Source organism: Vavraia culicis (genome assembly GCF_000192795.1).
Source record: "Vavraia culicis subsp. floridensis unplaced genomic scaffold supercont1.47, whole genome shotgun sequence".
NCBI classification, from domain to species: domain Eukaryota; kingdom Fungi; phylum Microsporidia; family Pleistophoridae; genus Vavraia; species Vavraia culicis.
Window position 1 is genome coordinate 15,925 of NW_007360650.1, and position 19,544 is coordinate 35,468.

Sequence of the window (19,544 nt, forward strand, 5' to 3'; positions counted from 1 at the left end):
AAAAGAAATTCTGGAAGCCATGGAGTCTTTCAGATGCTTTCTAGCCATAACTTTCCTGTGCTTGGTTTCCGCCGGAATACGATCGGAAGAGCAGCGTGAGAAAGAAGTACCAGTGCAAAGCGAGTGCAATATAAATGAAAAAAATGGCAAAGAACTTTCCATTGAGACAATATTAGAGGTAATAGAGGGTCATATACGTAAGAGTTTTCAAATACTATGGGATACCTATGAATTGTGTAAGTGTTTGAAGCTTTATACTGAAGACAGTACAACGGAAGAGCCCACGAATGATGTATTAGACTATTACAAGACAGCTTGGCTTACATTGGAAGCAGGTTATTTGCAGGCTCATGCTATAGGAGGTAATAAATCTGGGACAGGAGTGCTAACAAATACTCAACAAACAGTACATCCAAAGGTGATTGAGTTTAAAGCAACAATGCTGTTTTTCGAGAAACATGTATTTTACCTCCTTGGTGATCTGCGCAACATTGCCAATAAACAGAAGAATGAAATAGAAGTAAATGAGATTGACTCGCTTAGGGCTGAAAGTCACAAGATGTGTCAGATGTACGATGAGTCTAATATTTTTAAATATCTTGATGAAGAAAATATTGAGGAAGAATGTAAGGGATGGATTGAAGTTCTAGAAAGGATTGATGAGAAAATGAATGGACTTTCTACCGCAGAGTGTGTGAGCATATTGATGAAAATATTTTATGCATATAAGTATTTGTATTGTAGAGTGGAATTTAATTGTTCAGAACGTGGATTAGAAGAGTCGTACAAACATTCTACAAATTCTAATGTTCATCCAACCGAATATGAGACATTAACACCGAATCCTGAACCACTCGAAGAGCATACTTCTGGCACGCGGCAATGATCTGAGTGGATGAAATAAAACCAAGTTAAGTACCATGTTTAGTATTCATCTATTCACACATCTATTCACCATCTCACACGTAAATACGCTCCTCCGCATCTTCACGCACCGCAGCACACAGTGCCAGGTACTATTCCGGTTGCACGCCACGTGTCCCAGCATTGTGAAGCGCTTACACCCACCAATAAGCAATTAAAGGTGATAGCAGCAATACGATGCGAATTACACCATGGCGCACCACTTCCTTCAATTCAGCGGGAGGGCACGTGCTCAAGGGCAGCGTAACAAGGGCAGCGAAACGTACAGCAACCACGATCGGTACAAAATACCATGTAAACAAAAAGCGCATTGTTCAGTTCAGTAAAATAAATTATTTGCAATTAATTTTATTCTACGCAACTTACAAAATATAAATAAATCATCATACACCTTTACTTACCAACAATAACGTTGTTTATCAAAATATGCACGAATCTAACGATGTACCCCAACACACCTAAGAACCCTATTCCTATGACATGCTGCCTCAACAAAAGCATGTACTCATCCTTTGTAGGGAACTCACACTTTGATATGAAGTGCTTGCCACGCATCAACTCTTTTGTCAAGCGGTTCTCCTTTGTTTTCTCTGACATGGGGGTGCAAAATTAATTTTTATTTTAAACCCGTAATTAAAGGAACTGCCACAGGATATGCGGTTCGTATGATCTACCCTTTGAAACCTGTGCCAAGACTGTCTCCCATCAGCAGGGCCCTTGCTTTACGGTGGCATATTCTGTTTCAGATGTTAAGGAGTGCTATGCCTGAATGTTGTGCTAGCAAGGAGATAAATAAAGGACTTTTACAGAAATATTAGGGTATACCAGCAACCGGTGATCCTTTGAGCACCGTGTCATGTGCACTGTGCAGTGGTAAAGGCCTAATACTACCGGTAGGTGTAAGGAAATTGAACTGTGAGTATCACCGCTCAATCCGCTGTATACATTGCATTTTCTTTGGTACGTCCTCCGCTAGCGCATCTTTTTGGTTCTGCAACATGAGAGCAGCAAGTTCATCCACAAAGAAAGGTTCTTATCCTGAACCGTTGTGAATGAAGCGATTGCTCTCAGTTACCGTCTTCTTCTCTTCAATAGCAAAACCAACATACCCTCCATTATTACATGCTACCACGTGATCATCAAAACCGCCCCAACACCCTCATCCCACACCCATCCATTCTAAAACACCCTCAAACTTAAGTTACAAACTGTGAAACACCATAAAGGAATGAATGTTTTAAAAAGTAATGAAGAGCACAACAGCAATGGTAAGAAGAAAGCATTACGAGGTATTAGATGATGAAGATGAAGGTACCGGTACAGTACTGGGTGGTGTTAGCAGTGAGGGGAGGTGTAGCAGTGAGGGCAGGTGTAGCAGTGAGGGGAGGTGTAGCAGTGAGGGCAGGTGTAGCAGTGCTATTGTTAGTACTAGCAGCTCAACTGCTAGTACTACTACTCGCACTGCTCCTGCCAACCCTGTAAATACTTCCCTTACTGACCCACCCCCCAATACACCATTACCATACCTTTCACCACTCTACAACCTTTCATCACTCCCCAAGCTATCCCTCTCTGCAATATCAACCATCCTACGCAATCGCTACACCCACAACATACCGTACACCTTAGCAAGCAACATCCTCATATCAATAAACCCCTACAAACCAACGATTCCCTTTCCACTGATAAAGAAGAACGTAACGTACGTAATAAGTGGTGAATCAGGTGCTGGTAAAACATTCCTTGCCAATGAAATCATCTCTAAGTGCTGTGATGGTGTGATCATAAGGGATGCATTCGTTGTGTTGGAGGCATTCGGCAATGCACGTACAAGCAATAACTGCAATAGCAGTAGGTTCGGAAAGATTGTACGTATGGATGAGAGGGTGGTAATTGATGCTTTTCTGTTGGAGGAGAGCCGAGTTACGCATGGTGCGTACAACTTTCATATTTTCTATCAAATGGTGAATTATTATGGATGGGATGTTGAGGATTGTGATTATATGAGAGAGGGAGATGATGTAGGGTGTGGTGGAGAGGAGGGATTTGGTGATGAAGAGAATAGGAATGAGAGTAGGAATGAGAGTAGGAATGAGAATAGGAATGAGAGTAGGAATGAGAATAGGAATGAGAATAGGAATGAGAATAGGAATGAGAGTAGGAATGAGAGTAAGTGTGCGGTAAGCGAAGAGCATCCATACCGTGTGGAAGAAAAAAATGGTGTGTATGGTGCTAAGCATAGCATGAACAGCACATTCTCATCGTACCACACCTTCACAGCAACTCTCAACGCAATCACCACTCTTTCACTCTCCTTGCCAGCCATAAAATCAATCCTGTACAACATCATACAGCTCGGCAAGCTGCACACACCCTCTCAACACTCCCTCATATCAAAACTTTCATCATCCCTAAAAACGGACATATCGGACCTGTTCACCAAGAAATTGCGCATAAAAGACGAAATAATCGTATCACCTCTAGAACATGCACAGTTCAGGAAGAAGAGGGACAGATTGGCACGTACACTGTACAAGGACCTGTTCTACGATATTGTGAACAGGATCAATGAGGGACTGCGAGGTGTTAGGGTGTTCAACTCGTGTAGTGTTATCGATATCTTTGGTTTTGAGTGTGTGGACAGGAATGGCTATGAGCAGTTCTTGATCAACTATGCTAATGAAAAAATGCAGAAGTGCTATCTTAGGGAGCTGGTCGTGGAGCGGGAGAAGGAGTATTTGAGGGAGGGTATAATACGTGATGACCGGTGTGGCGGTGTGTATACCGGCGGTACCTCCTTTCATGCACGTGATCAAAACGGCAAGGACCACACAAACGCATCTAAGAGCCACGCACATGCGATCAACGCATACCACCCGCACCTACAAACACCCTTGACATTGAACAGCAACATCCTGCACCTCATAGAAAACAGAACAGGCATCATCAACATAATAAAAGACGAGTCAAAGCTTAAAACGGATCTCATCACCAAAATAAAGCAGTTCAACAACACGCCCATCATAAAGACAGATAATGAACGGCTTACACTGGTGCACAGCATAGGAGAGGTAACGTATGATGTGAGTGAATTTGTAAGGAAGAACAACTTTGATTTGGTGGACAGCTACAGAAGAGAGGTAGACAGGATGGTTGATGAGATTGTTAATCCTGTGTTTGTTAGGTGTATAAAGCCTAACAGGAGCAACGATGGGTGGAGTGGTAGCAGTTTGATGGACAGCAGTGATGATTTGAGTTGTAGTGATGGGTTGGATGGTGGGCATGCTGATGCAATGAATGGAAATGGCACTGCAATGAATGGAAATGGCGATGCAATGAATGGAAATGGCACTGCAATGAATGGAAATGGCGATGCAATGAATGGAAATGGCACTGCAATGAATGGAAATGGCGATGCAATGAATGTAAATGGCACTGCAATGAATGGAAATGGCGCTGCAATGAATGGAAATGGCGATGCAATGAATGGAAATGGCACTGCAATCGATGCTCATACCGATACTTCCCGTACCGGTACACATACTACCCGGTCCACCACCGGTACATCAACTAATACCGGTACTACTGCACCTAACAGCATAAAATACGATAAGAAGTACATAAAAGCACAGCTGCTCATCAGCGGCATCCTAAATATTCTTCGTATGTCCACATACGAAAAGAAACTGCCGCTCCAATTCTTCAATTCCCTTCAGTGCTCGCTTTGCAACTTCACGTTAAACATAAAATGCATGAAGGGAAAGAACTACGTATACATGGATGAGAGAGAATACGTAAGGATGAACCACATGATTGAACGGATGAAGTGCAGTGTGCGGAACAGGGTGCATGTTATGGTACGGTACGTGCTTTCGAAGAGGAAGCAGGCTCGTGCTAATGAAGATTTGCAGATGAGGAGTGCACAGGTAGATGAAGAATGGGTTGATGACCGTGTCGGGATAGAACAGAGCGTGCGTACGATGGTGATAGACTATCACACACTCAACCGCTCGCCGATACGTGGCATGCCGTGCAAGGCACCATGTGTCATCTCATCATGCAAAACGTGTGCTGTGCTAAAGACCAAGTACGAAATACAATCGAAGTCCTTGCGTGCCAAGAATGCGCTTTCTGAGGAGAATAAGAAGATGAAGAAGAGGGTAGAGGAGCTGGAAAGAAAGATAAAGGAACTGGAGAGAGGCATACGGGACAACGAGAGAGTGAAGAGAAGTGTTCTGAGAATGGATGAGGGTAAAGAAACAGAGAATGTGAATCGGGTGTATGTGAGTGTAAGTAAGGTGAGGAGTGTTGACGGGTCCGAGAGGAGCTGTGAGTGTGAGGAGTACGACTGTGAGGGTGGTAGAACTGATGTGCAAGGGTGTGATGTGAAAGCGTTGGATCGTACCGTGGAGGAGATAGAAGAGAAAAATGGGATGAGTAGGAGCAGCCGGCTCAGTGAGGTAATGGAGGACATGAGCGTGAGCAGGGGTAGTGAGAAAACGAAAGATCGTAAGAACGATGGCAGGACGAGCAGTTCTGATGATACTGCAACGAGCGATGAAATAGCACGTGATAACGATGCAGCCGTCGGAGATGACACGATAAACCTGCTCTGTCCATCCCTTGCCAAAAAGATTTACAACCTGTCACTGCTCATTCAATTGCACATACAATCAATTCTTTTTGGCACTTCAGCACCCACAACTCGGCTGCACGCCCTTTCACTCGGCAATCTTTCGTTTATATACGTGCACAAGACGGGTATAAGCGACATTTACTTCTACAATGAGATAAAACGGCGTGTACTGATGTACGAGGACAATGTACGTGTGATAGGATACGTGTTAAGCAACATCATGGAGTACAACAGTTTCTTGTGCGGAATGGTTGAGGATGTTGGCGATGAAAATGTGTGTAATTTGGCGTACAGTACTCGATATGGTGGTGATAACGAGGTATGCACAGTCAATCTACGTGATTTGATCTGCACGGATGAGGGAGCGAGGAACGGTGCGGGTGGTTTATCTGGTAATGAAGATTTGGCCTTGTCTAACGATGCTGGTAATAATAAGGGCATGATTGATAATAGCAGCGGTAGGGCTGGTAGTGACAGGCCAGGTAGCCCTCACAACAATGCCACCAACAAAACAGTCCATAATACCAGTGACAGGTCATTCAAGCACACCGTGATCACCAACAATCTCAATTTCATGCTTTCACTCCAATTCTCAATCACCAATCACTTCATAAACCTTATCATCTTCGAGCTCAAACAGAACATAAATATTTTCAAGAACAGCTTCCTGTTCAGGCGCAACAAAATCAAAGACCTGACACATACCCTGAGAAGATTCCACAACCTGATGATACGCCTGCACTTCCCATCAACAACCCAGTACAACATAATGAACCATCTGCTGCAGTACATAAACACGGAAGTGTTCAACAGGCTACTTACAAACGTACAAGAATATGATAAGGTGAAGCAGTTGCTACGATCCCTTTTATCGGTGCTTGGCGAGGTAGATTACATAGATGGAATGTTCAATCTAAAGCATCTGGAGGAGAGTGTAGTGCTGTTGGAGAGTGGCAGCAGTGCACGGTGCTTTGCGCTTAGTTCACGGCAAATTAACCACCTGATCGCTGCTTACTATAAGAGTGGGGTTGAGATGGAGGACAGCGTGAAATTGAAGCTTTGTGGATTTGTTATGGGCAGAATGGCACGTGCCAGAGCGGTGTACTGTGTAGGTGATGGCATTGATAGGAAGGTCATTGATGAAATATTCAAGGATGTTATCAAATGAATATGCAAGGCTATACGGAGCATCGTACTTTCATTGGTGATACTTTATGTTCAATAAAACCAAACGTATTTATCCTCGTTTGACCGTCTCGCAGGTAATTCGTTGTGGTAACTTCTTCTGCTCGTAGCAGTACCGCACACATGAACTGAAACCGTTTGTTGTACCAGCATTTAAAATATTAAGTTGGTGTGGTGTTACCGCTATGTACAGATCGCTTTTTGGACACCTCTGCAAGAAATCCTTGCAGTTACCACGTCTATTTTTGCATACGATCGCTTTCATAGCACCACCCAATCGCGGCATGTCCAGTGTTTTGCTGTAATACTTCCATTTTACGGACCAAAGACTGACAAACCGTAACACGTGCTATTCCGGTTACAACACACCGTGGTAAGTGCTAGTGTACCGTGAGAGAATGTTCAAGATGAACAAGAAGTGCCATTAATTAATTAATTAATTAATTAATTGCTCCTTTCATGGAAGGCTCTATTCACGGATAAAAGAGTAAAACAAATCAATTCTTCCCTAATTATCAGCACGCCGTTACTCGAATAGTTTTGAGGTGCAGCTACAATCTGCATATTACCGATTCTGCTTCGGATTAACACTTAAACCCTGTTAACTCGTATTTACACCGCGTGCTGTATTGGTATACGAGTAGGAAACGTGGTAACACCAAACCACGTTACATATTTTTAGCGCGTATTGGACCAAACCAACGTATTCAACTAAATCTTCCATCATTAACACGCAAGCCATCCTCTGCTATTAATATTTTCATTCCTATGCATTTGATAATTCTTTTTCCGCTTATATACTTTTAACACGTTAGTTGCATAAAGTGATAAGAATAAGATCTGCATAACTTAATGCAATGCATTCTTGCATGTGATTTGAAGGAAAAATATGGTAAATTGCCATTAAAAGTTTTTCTTTTCACGTGGAAAGAATCGAGCTGTAAAATGGTATTTGAATGGACGAGTGCGGAAATGCTCCTGTGAGGGGAGGACCAAGGGCATAAAACAGAACGATTGATGGATCTACACCGTATGATTGTTCTATAGGGTTAATGTTAAGGGTTGTGTCCGCTAGGATGGTACGGGTGTAGAATGGCAAGGTTAGTACGATTTTATCTTAAAACGGTAATTTGACCTATGAATGGGGTTATCATCCTGCCCTAGGCATGCACCGTGCACCCTTGCCTAAGGCATGCACCGTGCACCGCACCACCGTCATTATGACCAAATTACCGTTTCATACGACACAACTTCATTTTTACACGCACTCCCTTTCTAAGACACGTGCCGTGGCATCAGGCTTGCACGCATGAACGGTCTCATCAAAAATTTTGATAACTGTGCGGTGATGCTGCTCACGTGTTGTTCCGGTGCAGTGAAATGAGGATTGGTCATTTTATGCGCACGTATCAACGCGATTTACCGCTGCAATTGTTGATCATGCCTGTCATTGCGATAAATAAGTGATTTGGATGAAGAAAGCCGTTTGTGCTGGTCTACCGGACATGCTCCTCGCTGTGCCAACTCGTTATTTACACCACGCACCAGTGCAACCTTTGTTTACGGGGCCTTGTACCAGAGCGCCGTGTTATTCGCTTGCCATCGCATTTATCACCGTTTTGTTTACGATCATCCACGGTGATGCACAATTAATTTGCTCCGCTTTCTTTTAGCCTGTTTTACACCAATGCATAGACCAATAAGCTTATTCTTGCATGCCAAACCTTAACCTTATCTATTTATGCAGGTGGTATTCTCCTGATCCGCCCATCAACCGCGGTATTTGTATTCCACTAAAATTTTACCCTACCTAAAAATGGATCAGCTGACACAACTCGCATCAAACTTCCCCGTGCTGCGCAAGCTCCAGCAAAAGACCAACAACAAAGTAAAACAGGAGCACATTCTGCTCATCGTCATTGCGCTGTCCATCATCACCATAGTATTCCTGCCGGTGGCATCGCTGGTAAGCAACGTGCTGTGCGTCGTTATACCGTTCCAGCGCACTGTGCGCCTGCTCATCGCCAACAAGCCGCCCACGCTTGATCTCGTCGTGTTTTGGATGACGTTCGGTCTTCTGTGCGTTGTGGACAGTGCGCTGATTGTTACGCGCATTGTTCCGTTCTACTACATTTTTAAGATGGTGGCGATGAATGCCATTGTTTTGGATGGCAGGGTTAGCCGGTTCCTTGTGGATGGCTACAAAAGGATGGGCTTTTTGGTTGAGGAGGACGTTGGGAAGAGAGCGAAGGAAGCGGTGGAGGTGCTGAAGGAGAAGAGCAAGCACCTTAAGGGAGAGCTGGATGAGATGAAGGACAAGTAAAGAGGGTGTTTTAAAGTTTTTTGCGCGGCTGTTCAAATATTTATGGTTCTGTTATGCGCATAATTAATTTATAGCCTTTGGTTCAGCGTTGTGTTCGATGAGGGACGTTTTCAAAAAGGGCAAGGATTTTGCTTTGTGGCAGGGCATTCGTGCTGAGGTATTTTGCTGTTTAGGGATGAGTAAGCACCTGAGCGGTATTTTTTTATTTTGGGATGAGCAAGCACCTGAGCGGTATTTTGCTGTTTAGGGATGAGCAGCTGCTCAACACGCATTGATGCACTTTATCGTTAAAATACGCTTTCATGTACGATTACTCGGTGATGCCCTGAATCTCTCGCTCTCTACTTATGCATTGCATGTTACGCATAAAAATTTAAAAAATAAAAAGGACCACATTTAATTAATCGGCATCAGCAACCACCAACGGCTTCCTCATCGCCACAATCTCAACATGGCACGGCTTAGTGTTGTACGGATTGACACGCCCATACGCGCGCTGTATCCTTCCGTAGATCTGTGGCGCCTTGTTAACCTGGCAGTGCACAATCACAAGGTCATCCGGCTCAATTCCCTTCTTCTCCGCCTCGGTCACCAAATTGCTGATCAACCCTATGAATGCCTGGCACGGCTTGACCGGCCACTTCCCGCGCGAGTCGGCACGGCTCGAGCCCTTCTCGTATTTCTTCGCCTGCGCGGTCCTCCCGCACTTCTTTGCATAGCGCGTCACCTTGATGCAGTCCTTGCGGTTGATGACGTTCTTGAGGAACGACGCCGCACGTGTGAGCGTAAGCTTTTTGAGCTGCGCGGACACTTCGCGAGCGTTCTTGAACTTTACGCGCAGCGATTTTGCATTCGTATGGACGGTGTTGGCGGGGTCCTCTATGGGGATGGAGTATTTATGCATTTTCTTAGGGATAAAAAAATTTGAAATTTTATGTGAAGGGCCGTTCTACGGCTCGGTGCTGGGGGAGAAAGGAACATTTGCGTGATGCGCCAGGAACGGGTGTACCTACGGTTTGGTGGACCGTAGACTGCCAATACAACTGCTCGCGCACCTTGGCGAGGACAACACGCATTCGGCAGAACTGCCATTTCGTTGCATGCGTACCACGAAGGCATTCCTGGACAGTGTGCGCCAGAAGAGCACCAAAACCGGTTGAGCAAAGGACCGCTCCTCCATGACGGAGCATGCCATGCCACGCGTATGAAATCGTTCTATGAGATGCGCTCACCGCTGCATTGAACTTCAAAATGAAAGTTTTTACGATCTCTGAACACGTTCAGCTCGTAAAGGAACGGCCAACATCACTGAGTATGCACCATCTTTGCTGGTGCGCTCAACGACCGGTACACGGCAATTGTCTTAGGTAAGGGCGCTTAAACGAAAGAACTGGCAGCGACTTATTCGAAGAAGAGGGGCAGTAAAGCGCATTTGTTGCAGCCCGTACCTAAAAAAGAATATTTTTGAACGGTGGACTAAAACCGTTTTTAAACGAGATTTGAACTATTTTACACAGCAAGCTGAGTTAACTCTGTCCAGGAAGGGAACAGAACTGATTGCTTGCAAAAAATTTGTTCCTTTCCTCTGCTCCATCTACCCGGCCCTGTGCCACTCCTGCTCTGTTTCTTTGGCAAGAGCTGAAAGGCTAACTCTAAGTTAATGCTTGCATGCCATCTGCGAGTAACAGCTGAATGCATTGTAAAAATTATTTTTAATTTTATGCTAAAATGAGAAATTAAAAATAATTTAATAATTTTAATGCACTCAGCTGCCAAGTCTTCCTTCTGATCAGGATCGGGCAATCACCACAAATACTGCATAATACGCGTACCGAACCGGTGCGCTGTGCTCTTCGTTGCCCATGTGCCTGCAATTTGATCGGTAGCACAGCAATTGCATTGAAAAATGTGCCAGAAAGGGAAAGAGCGGCAAAAAAGGATTAGCGCCCTGCAGAAAGTATAAAACAGAGAATGGCCTGCTAACCATGAACAGCACCACATCGTTGGCACCGCTCGAATTTGCTACTTCGTCTAATTCTACCGACACGAACATAACGGACGTAGCGAGCAGCATGAAAAGGCGGTCTACCTCGCTCATCGCGTTAGAACCGATTCTTCTGATCGTGATAATCTGCTACTTCCTTTATTGCCTTCAGTTCAGAGTACGGCGAATTTACAACCAAAGCAGACCGCTTGAGGAACGAGCAGAGGAAGCGCACTTAAAAGCTGCACATGATGGCATACCGAGCAGAGCCGTAGCCCTGGACAGAGAGACTGTGGTGTGATCGTTAAAATGATGCTAACAGGTGCGTTCTTCACATGGTTTAAGTTTTTAAAGTTTTGCACCAAAATGCCATTTTTTACAATCACGTTTTACCACCTCACACCGTGCATGCCTCGATGCGCACCACTCCTTCGATCCGTTTCGTAGCAAAATTCGCCTGAGCACCGCTGCAAGTTGAACCAGCAGTACAAACCGCTCCATGGCCGTAGAACACAGCGGAACGGTGGGGTGAACGCTTCTCATGCAGTGCCAACCGAGCACTCATCCTGAAATAGCAGGGCATAAAGCAATTGGCCGTGTACAAAGCGTTGCTTTCACAGCAGGCTGAGAGCGTGCTGCTGCGTGGCGAGGTGAGTAAGTGGGGGCAAAACGATGGGCAGCTGCGGTGTGCGCCAACGGACCAGGAAAACGTGCTGTGGTAGTTGAACGTACTTTTGGTGAAGCAACGCTCTTGCACGTGCAACGGACCAGGAAAGCGTGCTATGCCGTGCTCCCTCTACAAAATAATTAAGCATTCATTTGCCTTGGTAGGATTATTACGGGGTGCTTCTCTGATGCACGGCATGGTACCTCATCCACCGTACCGTGGCACAGCGCTACGGCACGGTAAACGAGCAGTTCAAGAAAATTACGGTGAACGGTTCATTAAATACCCAAGGATTCGTCTTATGGAGCAAAATGCAGCGGTGACAGCAACACGCTCGTTCTACCCGGTCGTGCAAATGACGGCAACGCGCTCACGCACCATGTCCTGTGCTCGTTCTATGGTTCATGCTGGAACGGCCCCTCCAAACGAAGCGTTCCACCAATTCACAGTTTCTAAAACCACCCGCCACGAAAACGAGCATTCATAGGAAAAGCGCTGCTTGCAGAGCATGCTATGCAATCTGTGCGCTTGCCTGGAAGTGGCAACCAAGCACATCCTGGTGTTTGATGCTGAGTCCAGCGCATCGAACAGCAACTACGTTGCATTTAGCTGGAGGGCACGGGCGTGGCAGACTTTGTACGCAACTGCAGAACGGTTTGTTTGACTGTGCCCATCGGTGACGCACAGCGCTCCTTGTGTGCGCGGCAGAGCATGGCCGTGTGCACTGCCACTGCCGTACATTCGGTGCAAGGGAAATTGCACGCAGACCGTAGCAGAGCCTTGTCCACACGGCAGCGGCACAAAATTTGAAATTATACCGGCTCACATTCCAAAGCTGCTCTTCGAGAAGGTGCTGTCAAAACACCACGTCCCCTACTTCACCTCTGCTGAGGTGTGCACGCTTGTTGAGTGCCCGCTTCTCTTCAAGGACAAGCGGGCACTGCTTGCATACGTTGTGTACCTCCACCTGCAGAGCCACCCAAGCTTTGTCCATCAGGTGGCGGCATGCCGCAGCGAAGAGTTCTTCGCTGTGTTTGTGTGCGGCACGGAGCACGCTGCGAACGGTTTTGCGTTGTTGATCGGTTCGAGCGTGGTGGTAGGGCTGCAGGGTGGTAGGGCTGCAGGGTGGTAGGGCTGCAGGGTGGTAGGGCTGCAGGACAAGCACTGCAGCAATAAGCAGCAGCAATAAGCAGCTCATCGCTGTGCACCACCACGTTGAGCTGGGCACGCCGCTGCTCGGATTCATGTTCGATTGCCTGAGCGTGAGCTACGGTTGCCTTGCCGAACACGAGGAGGTTCTGCTGCGGCACAGGCACATCTCTGAGATCGCCCAAGAGTTCCGTAGAATTACCGTGCCTGCGTGTACGAGGCAGTTTAATGAGGGGATACGAATCACCGTGGCATGCCATCACTGCTCCGTTGAGTTCATCGATTCGTTGTCGTGCGGGCTCAAAACCGTGAGCACGAGCATGTGCGGGAGTCTGCACCGCACCGTAAATCGCGTTCACCGGGACATTGCAGAGCTGCCGTACACCAAGTGCTTGTTCCACGCACCGTGGAGGACTTGGAAATGCTCCGCTGCGATGCTGCGCCCGACACAAGCTCTAGATTTGAGGGCAAATGCTGCAGCACTGCGGTGCACGGAGTGCAAGCAGCGTTCTATCTCTCCAATAATGCGAACTTTGGTCGGGTCAGCCTGCACACGACCGACTCGCACTTCATGTTTGGTGCGGACAGAGGGTCGGAGAGCCACTTTTTGGAGCTGAAGGACGCTAAAATTGAGCTGAGGGCGTAACAGCCGATCAGGAGATCGCATTCGATGGCAGAAACACGTGCCAAGGCGAGCAGGTGGTTTGATTTACAGCCCTTTATGGCCCCAAGCCGTGTCTCAGACGCAGCATGGCGATCAAAGCATCACCAACTCGCGATCAGCCCCACGCTCCTGTGCAACATCGGCTTAGATCGCACCTTGGCGCTGCCTGACCGCTCCGGCACGCTTGGGGATGCGTGCCTGGTGCTGGGCGTTAAAGCGTGCTCGATCTCAGGAAAACGGAGTGTCTTGATCGTTTGACGGTGGAGCTCTCAATGGCAGGTTCATGGGTGTGAGGCAGATCGGCCACCTACACCGCAGAAACGTGTGCCGTGACATCGATGTGATCAAGTCGCTGCTACTGGGCCTTGAGCGCGCAGATTGCCTGCAGCTCACGAGCGATTACCCGGCTGTGAGTTACCGCGGCATACGGCTGTACCACAGCGCTCGTCCCTTCAGCCCGCCACCGAGCACAAGCCTTGGATGCGTACCAACGTTGCGGCACAGGGAATCACCGCTGAGCTGCGACACCTCATGGGCGTACATTTACAAATGTCCTGGTCAACCACCTTCTGCAATGGCAAACGTGCCAGTCCTGAGAGCAATTCTACGAATGAATGCGTATTAGCAGTACCTCACGCTGTACGCTTTTACCTATGCTGCGGTTCAAAGCTTTTAAACATTCCCGGCAACGAAGCTAGGCACCATGCACGTCACCGTTTCATTCGAACATTAAATAACTTTAATCAGCCGTCCACTAAAACACTTCATGCTACATTTTGCCGGTCAGCTTTCCTTGGCGCCTTGCCCGATCGCGGAGAAGCGGTAGGACGCTCTTCCTCCTGTGAAAGGAGATCGGTCATTTTATAAGCATCATAACCGCCCTTCTTATTCGTTTCATCCTTGTTTTCCGTTGAAAAAGTACCAGCAACACCCGAATTCTCTCCACCCTCTGCTCCTCTTTCCCGTGCACCACAGAGACTAAGACCCTGTCTCCTACGACGTCGCACATAGTGGTACAGTAACACAACAAATAAGACAAGCACCAAGCAGCTGAACACAGGAATAGAAGCGTACAAACCATACGAAGATGCATTGTTGGTACCTGGATCAGCAACAATACCGGTAATATCTGTATCTGGCCTAGCGGTCGGTAAGTATTCAGGCAGTGGGGTAGGTTCAGGCAGTGGGGTAGGTTCAGGTAGTGTGGTAAGTTCAGGTAGTATGGTAGGTTCAGGCAATAAGGTGAGATTAGGTAGTATGGTAAGTTCAGGCGGTGGGGTGTATTCTCCAAATCCAGACGAGTTCAATGTCGTCATGTTGAAAAAATCTTCATCATCAATTGCAGTGAGCTCAAGTCCGGGAGAAGCTGTTCCTTCGTATGAATTGTTTGACATAAGATGTTAAACGTAAAATGCTGCGTATTTATACTTTTAAAAAGTATAAATAAGGAAATGTACGTATCCGTTCAGCAAAACCTTCACATCTTTAGAGCAAATTTACCAAAACTGGTTAGCATGCCATTCATTGCACCATCCGAACACTAAGCCTTGCTCCTGTTACGGACAGAGACTCCTTTATGGTATGCCCATTTGCTTGTTGTAAGGCTCACAGCATTTTACCAGCACCGATTCGGTCATAGCGCAATTTTAGTGTTTGCACTGCATAATAACTTATTCTAATGCACACAACGTTGGCATAAATAGAAATACAAGTTGAAAGATAATTGGTCAGTCCATAAAAATTTAAAAATTCTTACGCTACGTTTTTGCGCCAGTACAGCACTGCAAATTGTTACTAATTCGTTTCTCTAAACATTCTCAACCATTATTTACAAATAATGTTCAAAATGGTACAATTACCAAATATAAATAAATTCTTCAACCGCTCTAAAGTATCTGAAACAAATGCAGAAACATACCATAACGTAATAAAGGAAAGAAAGTATTTAAAGGTAATTGCACCCTGTACCATTTTATAAACGTAGATAGCGTAGCAATTAATTTCGTAATCAATTATTATGCATTATTAAGTAATTTGTGTTTGGTTCTGCTCAATTTATGGCATTCTCTATTGTACAGCCTAATGCGGAGCATGAACCAAAAAGTATAATTTACGAACACAAGAGTATGTTTTGCTGCTCTGTGCTCACAACCATTCATTACCATCGATTCTTTACCATTTTGCACTCCATATCGGTTAAATTATTGCATAAATGTAAAAAAGTATTTTTAGCAAAAAATGAGCAGATAAGGTATGCATAAATAAATGAGAATAGAACAAGTGAGCAGATAAGGTATGCATAAATAAATGTACATAAAATAAATGTGCACTCATCTTCGCCACAGAAGAGTAAATGCAAAGCATTCTCAGTAAACAATCATAAAACAACGCACTAGAGCTGTGCGGTGCAATGAACTGCTCATGACCAAAAATATGCACATTCTTACCATAACTATGATTGCCATTCCCGTCTCCGCCATAAATTGTATGAGCAGTACACTCCAAACAAATTCGTTTATCCGTTCAACTCTTATGTTATGCACCGTATGTTCGTTCTTAATACCTTTCAGTTAAACATGTGCACAGAATTGGTTCGCTGAGTTACGCCACCAATTAAATCGTTCTTCGAAAATGTTTGCTAAAATTGCAGGTACGATCAAAACGTGCGGTTAGGAAGTAAAGCATTTCATAGGATGACCATCAATGGTACAATACCTGATATGAAGAGTACGGTGCTACGTTAAAATAAAGCTGCCTACACACGCCATTTCATTATTTCAGAACATTCCTCTCAATACAGGCCCGTTCAACAGGTGATGCTCCGCAGTGCCGTAAAAGGAAATGTTAATATTATCAGACATTCTACAACAACTGTATACAAATACGTTGCGTACCATGGTGTACAGGCACGTTCACAACATACTTAAACATGTTCTATGCTCCATTCTATCTCATTACTACACCAGAACACTAATTTTTCAGAATATACCGCACAGTGAAACGTGGTATAACAGGTACGTACAAAAAATATTTATAGCACGTATTTACGGACAGCATGATGTTTACGGACACGCAAAATATAACAAGTACTGAGGAAGTGGTGCCTACAACAACAGATCAATCAGCACAAGATCAGAGTATTTTTGAGAAGCATAACATACCAATTATCACATTAACATTTGCTATCGTGTTTGTAGGGTTTGTTCTTTTGGTGTACTGCTTTAAAAATAGGTTGAGGCAGCTCTCGTTGCGTTGGTAGTTCTGAATGGATGTAGTGCAGTAAACGGGTAAAATAAAGCGTTGGTGGTAACTGTGGTGTGTGCACAAGAAATGGTTCTGCTAAGCGAAATGGTGCAGAACTTTTACGCCATTTCTGTTTGTAGAGCGTTCAAGTATTTGTTCTGTACTCGTTAGTTTCTACGCTTTGCAGTAGATTAACATTCTTCTCTACCGTTGCAAAATCTTTATGTTGTATTGCTGCATATCATGCATCGGGTGTTCTGCAGCACGTGCATTTAAAAGCGCGCTGTGTACCATTTAAAGCATGGCACAGGTAGATACACATTTCTAAGTTAGTACATGCTTAATACGATGGTGGTACTGTGACAGAATTGTTGTTCACTCAACGCAGAAAACAAACGATTGATCGCAAATGTTCCTCAGCTGATCCTTCAAATAACGATTAGCAGTACGATGGTAAATTAAAATTTGCTGAATAATTCATATGCGGTAATTTTCGTATTTCTAGATTATCTTCACTACAGAAACACTTTTTCCACCATTCCGGTCAATCCTTCGGTAGCACTCATAAATAGCAATGCTCCACACTCACATTCCTTTTTTACGTTATTAACAGTCTTAGTGTTAATGACAAGAAATGTTTTATCATTTTAATATGCCATATAAGTACAGCAATCAGAGTAAAAAAGAGCGTGCAGCACTGGCCCTGTGCTATCGCTGATGAACACAACACAAGCAATCACCGGTGTACAAAATTGCTTACTACCAGATAACCACACGGTACGTTACATCGCACATAACGGTACGTATCACAGTTTATACGAGAGCGAAGTGAGTTCAACACCGATGCTCCATACAGAGTTGCACAGCGCGGGAGCATCATCAGGAACAACCGTTGCTGTTATTCTGCTTGGGCTGTCAGCAGGACTGCTCGTGTTTCTGGGCTTATCATTGGCTTGGAAGAAGTTCTTTAAGCCCCCACCACCCAAACATCACCAAAAATCGCCTTCAACCGTATTTGTGCCCATCATTGATGTGATAAAAGACACGGCATCGACCGACAGAATGTTGCCCATCGAATATGAGGATGATTGTTTGGTGGAATATCCAGGTAAAATGGTACACGACCCGCATTATTACACCCATTAAAACGTATGATCTTATTTCGGTGCTGCACATCTTTTTGTTTCGTTTAGGATGGAGTTCCCCTTAATTTTTTTGTATTCTACGTAACAAAGTACCGATTGGTACTTTTTTACGTATTTTTACTCTTTTAGATCGTACTGCTACAACACACCGTGTTAGATCATGGGCTGAGCTGTGCTCGTATCACGCCACGTATTTTTATGATCCTTCATCCGTAACTATTCGTACGGTACGGTACTTACTAGGAAGGAGCTTTACCGCTGTATTTACAGAAGGTGTTTGTACCGCGTTCATTTTCATTTAATAGCTGCTAAATATGCAAGCGATGAGCTGTGCTATCTTTCGCATGCAGGATGCTTTCTAACACCCTCAGTAACAGTGTCTTGGCTAGAACAGTATCCTGTCCAGCAGACTCATAGCATCGTTCAGATAACGCTCTGTCAGTCTTGTTCTTCTTTTGCTGTACTTGTGCCTTTTAATATAAAAATCAGGTATGCGAGTAATACCGTGCCTGTAATTGGTACCGATAGGTTTATAATCGTTTATCCTACTATCACCGCTCTTACTTCCATGTATATTGCCCGTTTTATTGTTACCATTTTTGCTGCTCAGCCCAGCACCTTTTCTACCTATTTCGTTATCCTTATCTTTACCACTGCGATTATCATCACCGTGATTATTGGCCCCATCACCAATGCTACCGGTCCTTTCGCTCTTCTTGCCATCCCCACCATTCATATAATCAATCGCGTACGGTTTATACTCAACCGCACTCTTCCACACATCCCTAACTCGCATTTCAAAGGGAAACAGCATTTCATCAAAATCACCGTGGTACCAATTACCCCCCTTAACCTGCTGAACACTCCACACATAGTCAATATAAGAGTGGTGATGGAAAAAGATGGGATCATTGCATGAATACAGCATTGCCATATCACCATCCTTACCACCCACATTCAAATGGACGATAGCGTGTGGCACAATCTCAAAAGATGTGCAAAATTTGCTAAACGGTAATTTCAGCATTCTTTTAATCTGTGCTGTGCCATAGAATGCATCAATGAATGTTGATCTTTTTACGCAATGGGTAAAAGGAAAATTTACGCGGAAGCAATGGTTGGTATCGTTGATTGGCCACACGTGCTGGAGAGCGTATGATTGCGTAGGTGTGTAGGCATCCATCGACCAGTCCCAGTATGGCACACTAATTGTTTTATTGGTCACGGTTTTTATGATGTGCTCGAAGTACAGCAGAAATGCGCGGTGCCATGGCAAGAATCGCGTGCTGTTGTGTGCGTATGTTTCGCATGCAGTGTGTAGAAGGGCCAGATCATCGATTATACCATGATCCCTTAGCATGTTCACTGCATTCTTGTACTCTGCCAGTTCCTCTCCCGTCAGGTCCCGCAGTTCTTTCCGTATTTTTCTCTTACTGTGGCTGTTGGTCCTTGTATCATTGTTTATCGAGGGATGAATCAAGTAATTTTCGTTTATGGTGTAGTTATTTGGATTAGCGGTATGTACATCGATACGGCCTGTTGCTACATTTCCGTTCCTTACATCGCTTCGAACAACAATACAAAGGAATAGAAGCGGAATTGTTGACATGAAACGTAGAGTTGT

General features: G+C 44.9%; 11 protein-coding genes across 11 annotated transcripts; 7 read left to right on the forward strand and 4 right to left on the reverse strand.

The window, feature by feature from the left end:
* Window position 1: 1 nt before the first annotated feature.
* On the forward strand, window positions 2-920 carry VCUG_02174 (uncharacterized protein; the record flags this gene model as incomplete). The annotated part of the gene is made up of 1 exon (XM_008076996.1): window positions 2-920. A coding segment is annotated over one exon (885 nt), but the record flags the coding sequence as incomplete, so codon positions are not given.
* A 397-nt stretch (window positions 921-1,317) lies between these two features.
* Window positions 1,318-1,521, reverse strand: VCUG_02175 (uncharacterized protein; the record flags this gene model as incomplete). Its single annotated transcript, XM_008076997.1, has 1 exon — window positions 1,318-1,521. The coding sequence occupies one exon, from the start codon at window positions 1,519-1,521 to the stop codon at window positions 1,318-1,320; it is 204 nt and encodes a 67-aa protein (XP_008075188.1).
* Window positions 1,522-2,171: 650 nt separating this feature from the next.
* Window positions 2,172-6,805, forward strand: VCUG_02176 (uncharacterized protein; the record flags this gene model as incomplete). The annotated part of the gene is made up of 1 exon (XM_008076998.1): window positions 2,172-6,805. The coding sequence occupies one exon, from the start codon at window positions 2,172-2,174 to the stop codon at window positions 6,726-6,728; it is 4,557 nt and encodes a 1,518-aa protein (XP_008075189.1). The 3' UTR covers window positions 6,729-6,805.
* A 1,112-nt stretch (window positions 6,806-7,917) lies between these two features.
* On the forward strand, window positions 7,918-9,074 carry VCUG_02177 (uncharacterized protein). Its single transcript, XM_008076999.1, has one exon. It carries the CDS (start codon window positions 8,562-8,564, stop codon window positions 9,066-9,068), a length of 507 nt encoding a protein of 168 aa, XP_008075190.1. The 5' UTR covers window positions 7,918-8,561; the 3' UTR covers window positions 9,069-9,074.
* Window positions 9,075-9,455: 381 nt separating this feature from the next.
* Window positions 9,456-10,514, reverse strand: VCUG_02178 (ribosomal protein L22). Its single transcript, XM_008077000.1, has one exon. The coding sequence runs from the start codon at window positions 9,970-9,972 to the stop codon at window positions 9,469-9,471; it is 504 nt and encodes a 167-aa protein (XP_008075191.1). The 5' UTR covers window positions 9,973-10,514; the 3' UTR covers window positions 9,456-9,468.
* A 1,881-nt stretch (window positions 10,515-12,395) lies between these two features.
* Window positions 12,396-12,851, forward strand: VCUG_02179 (uncharacterized protein; the record flags this gene model as incomplete). The annotated part of the gene is made up of 1 exon (XM_008077001.1): window positions 12,396-12,851. A coding segment is annotated over one exon (456 nt), but the record flags the coding sequence as incomplete, so codon positions are not given.
* Window positions 12,852-12,908: 57 nt separating this feature from the next.
* Window positions 12,909-13,485, forward strand: VCUG_02180 (uncharacterized protein; the record flags this gene model as incomplete). Its single annotated transcript, XM_008077002.1, has 1 exon — window positions 12,909-13,485. Exon 1 carries the CDS (start codon window positions 12,964-12,966, stop codon window positions 13,483-13,485), a length of 522 nt encoding a protein of 173 aa, XP_008075193.1. The 5' UTR covers window positions 12,909-12,963.
* Window positions 13,486-13,542: 57 nt separating this feature from the next.
* On the forward strand, window positions 13,543-14,271 carry VCUG_02181 (uncharacterized protein). The gene has a single exon (XM_008077003.1). It carries the CDS (start codon window positions 13,816-13,818, stop codon window positions 14,155-14,157), a length of 342 nt encoding a protein of 113 aa, XP_008075194.1. The 5' UTR covers window positions 13,543-13,815; the 3' UTR covers window positions 14,158-14,271.
* VCUG_02182 (uncharacterized protein) lies at window positions 14,256-14,926 on the reverse strand (the record flags this gene model as incomplete). Its single annotated transcript, XM_008077004.1, has 1 exon — window positions 14,256-14,926. One exon carries the CDS (start codon window positions 14,924-14,926, stop codon window positions 14,297-14,299), a length of 630 nt encoding a protein of 209 aa, XP_008075195.1. The 3' UTR covers window positions 14,256-14,296.
* A 2,561-nt stretch (window positions 14,927-17,487) lies between these two features.
* On the forward strand, window positions 17,488-17,928 carry VCUG_02183 (uncharacterized protein). The gene has a single exon (XM_008077005.1). It carries the CDS (start codon window positions 17,493-17,495, stop codon window positions 17,919-17,921), a length of 429 nt encoding a protein of 142 aa, XP_008075196.1. The 5' UTR covers window positions 17,488-17,492; the 3' UTR covers window positions 17,922-17,928.
* A 377-nt stretch (window positions 17,929-18,305) lies between these two features.
* Window positions 18,306-19,529, reverse strand: VCUG_02184 (uncharacterized protein; the record flags this gene model as incomplete). The annotated part of the gene is made up of 1 exon (XM_008077006.1): window positions 18,306-19,529. The coding sequence occupies one exon, from the start codon at window positions 19,527-19,529 to the stop codon at window positions 18,306-18,308; it is 1,224 nt and encodes a 407-aa protein (XP_008075197.1).
* Between the last annotated feature and the right edge of the window lie 15 nt (window positions 19,530-19,544).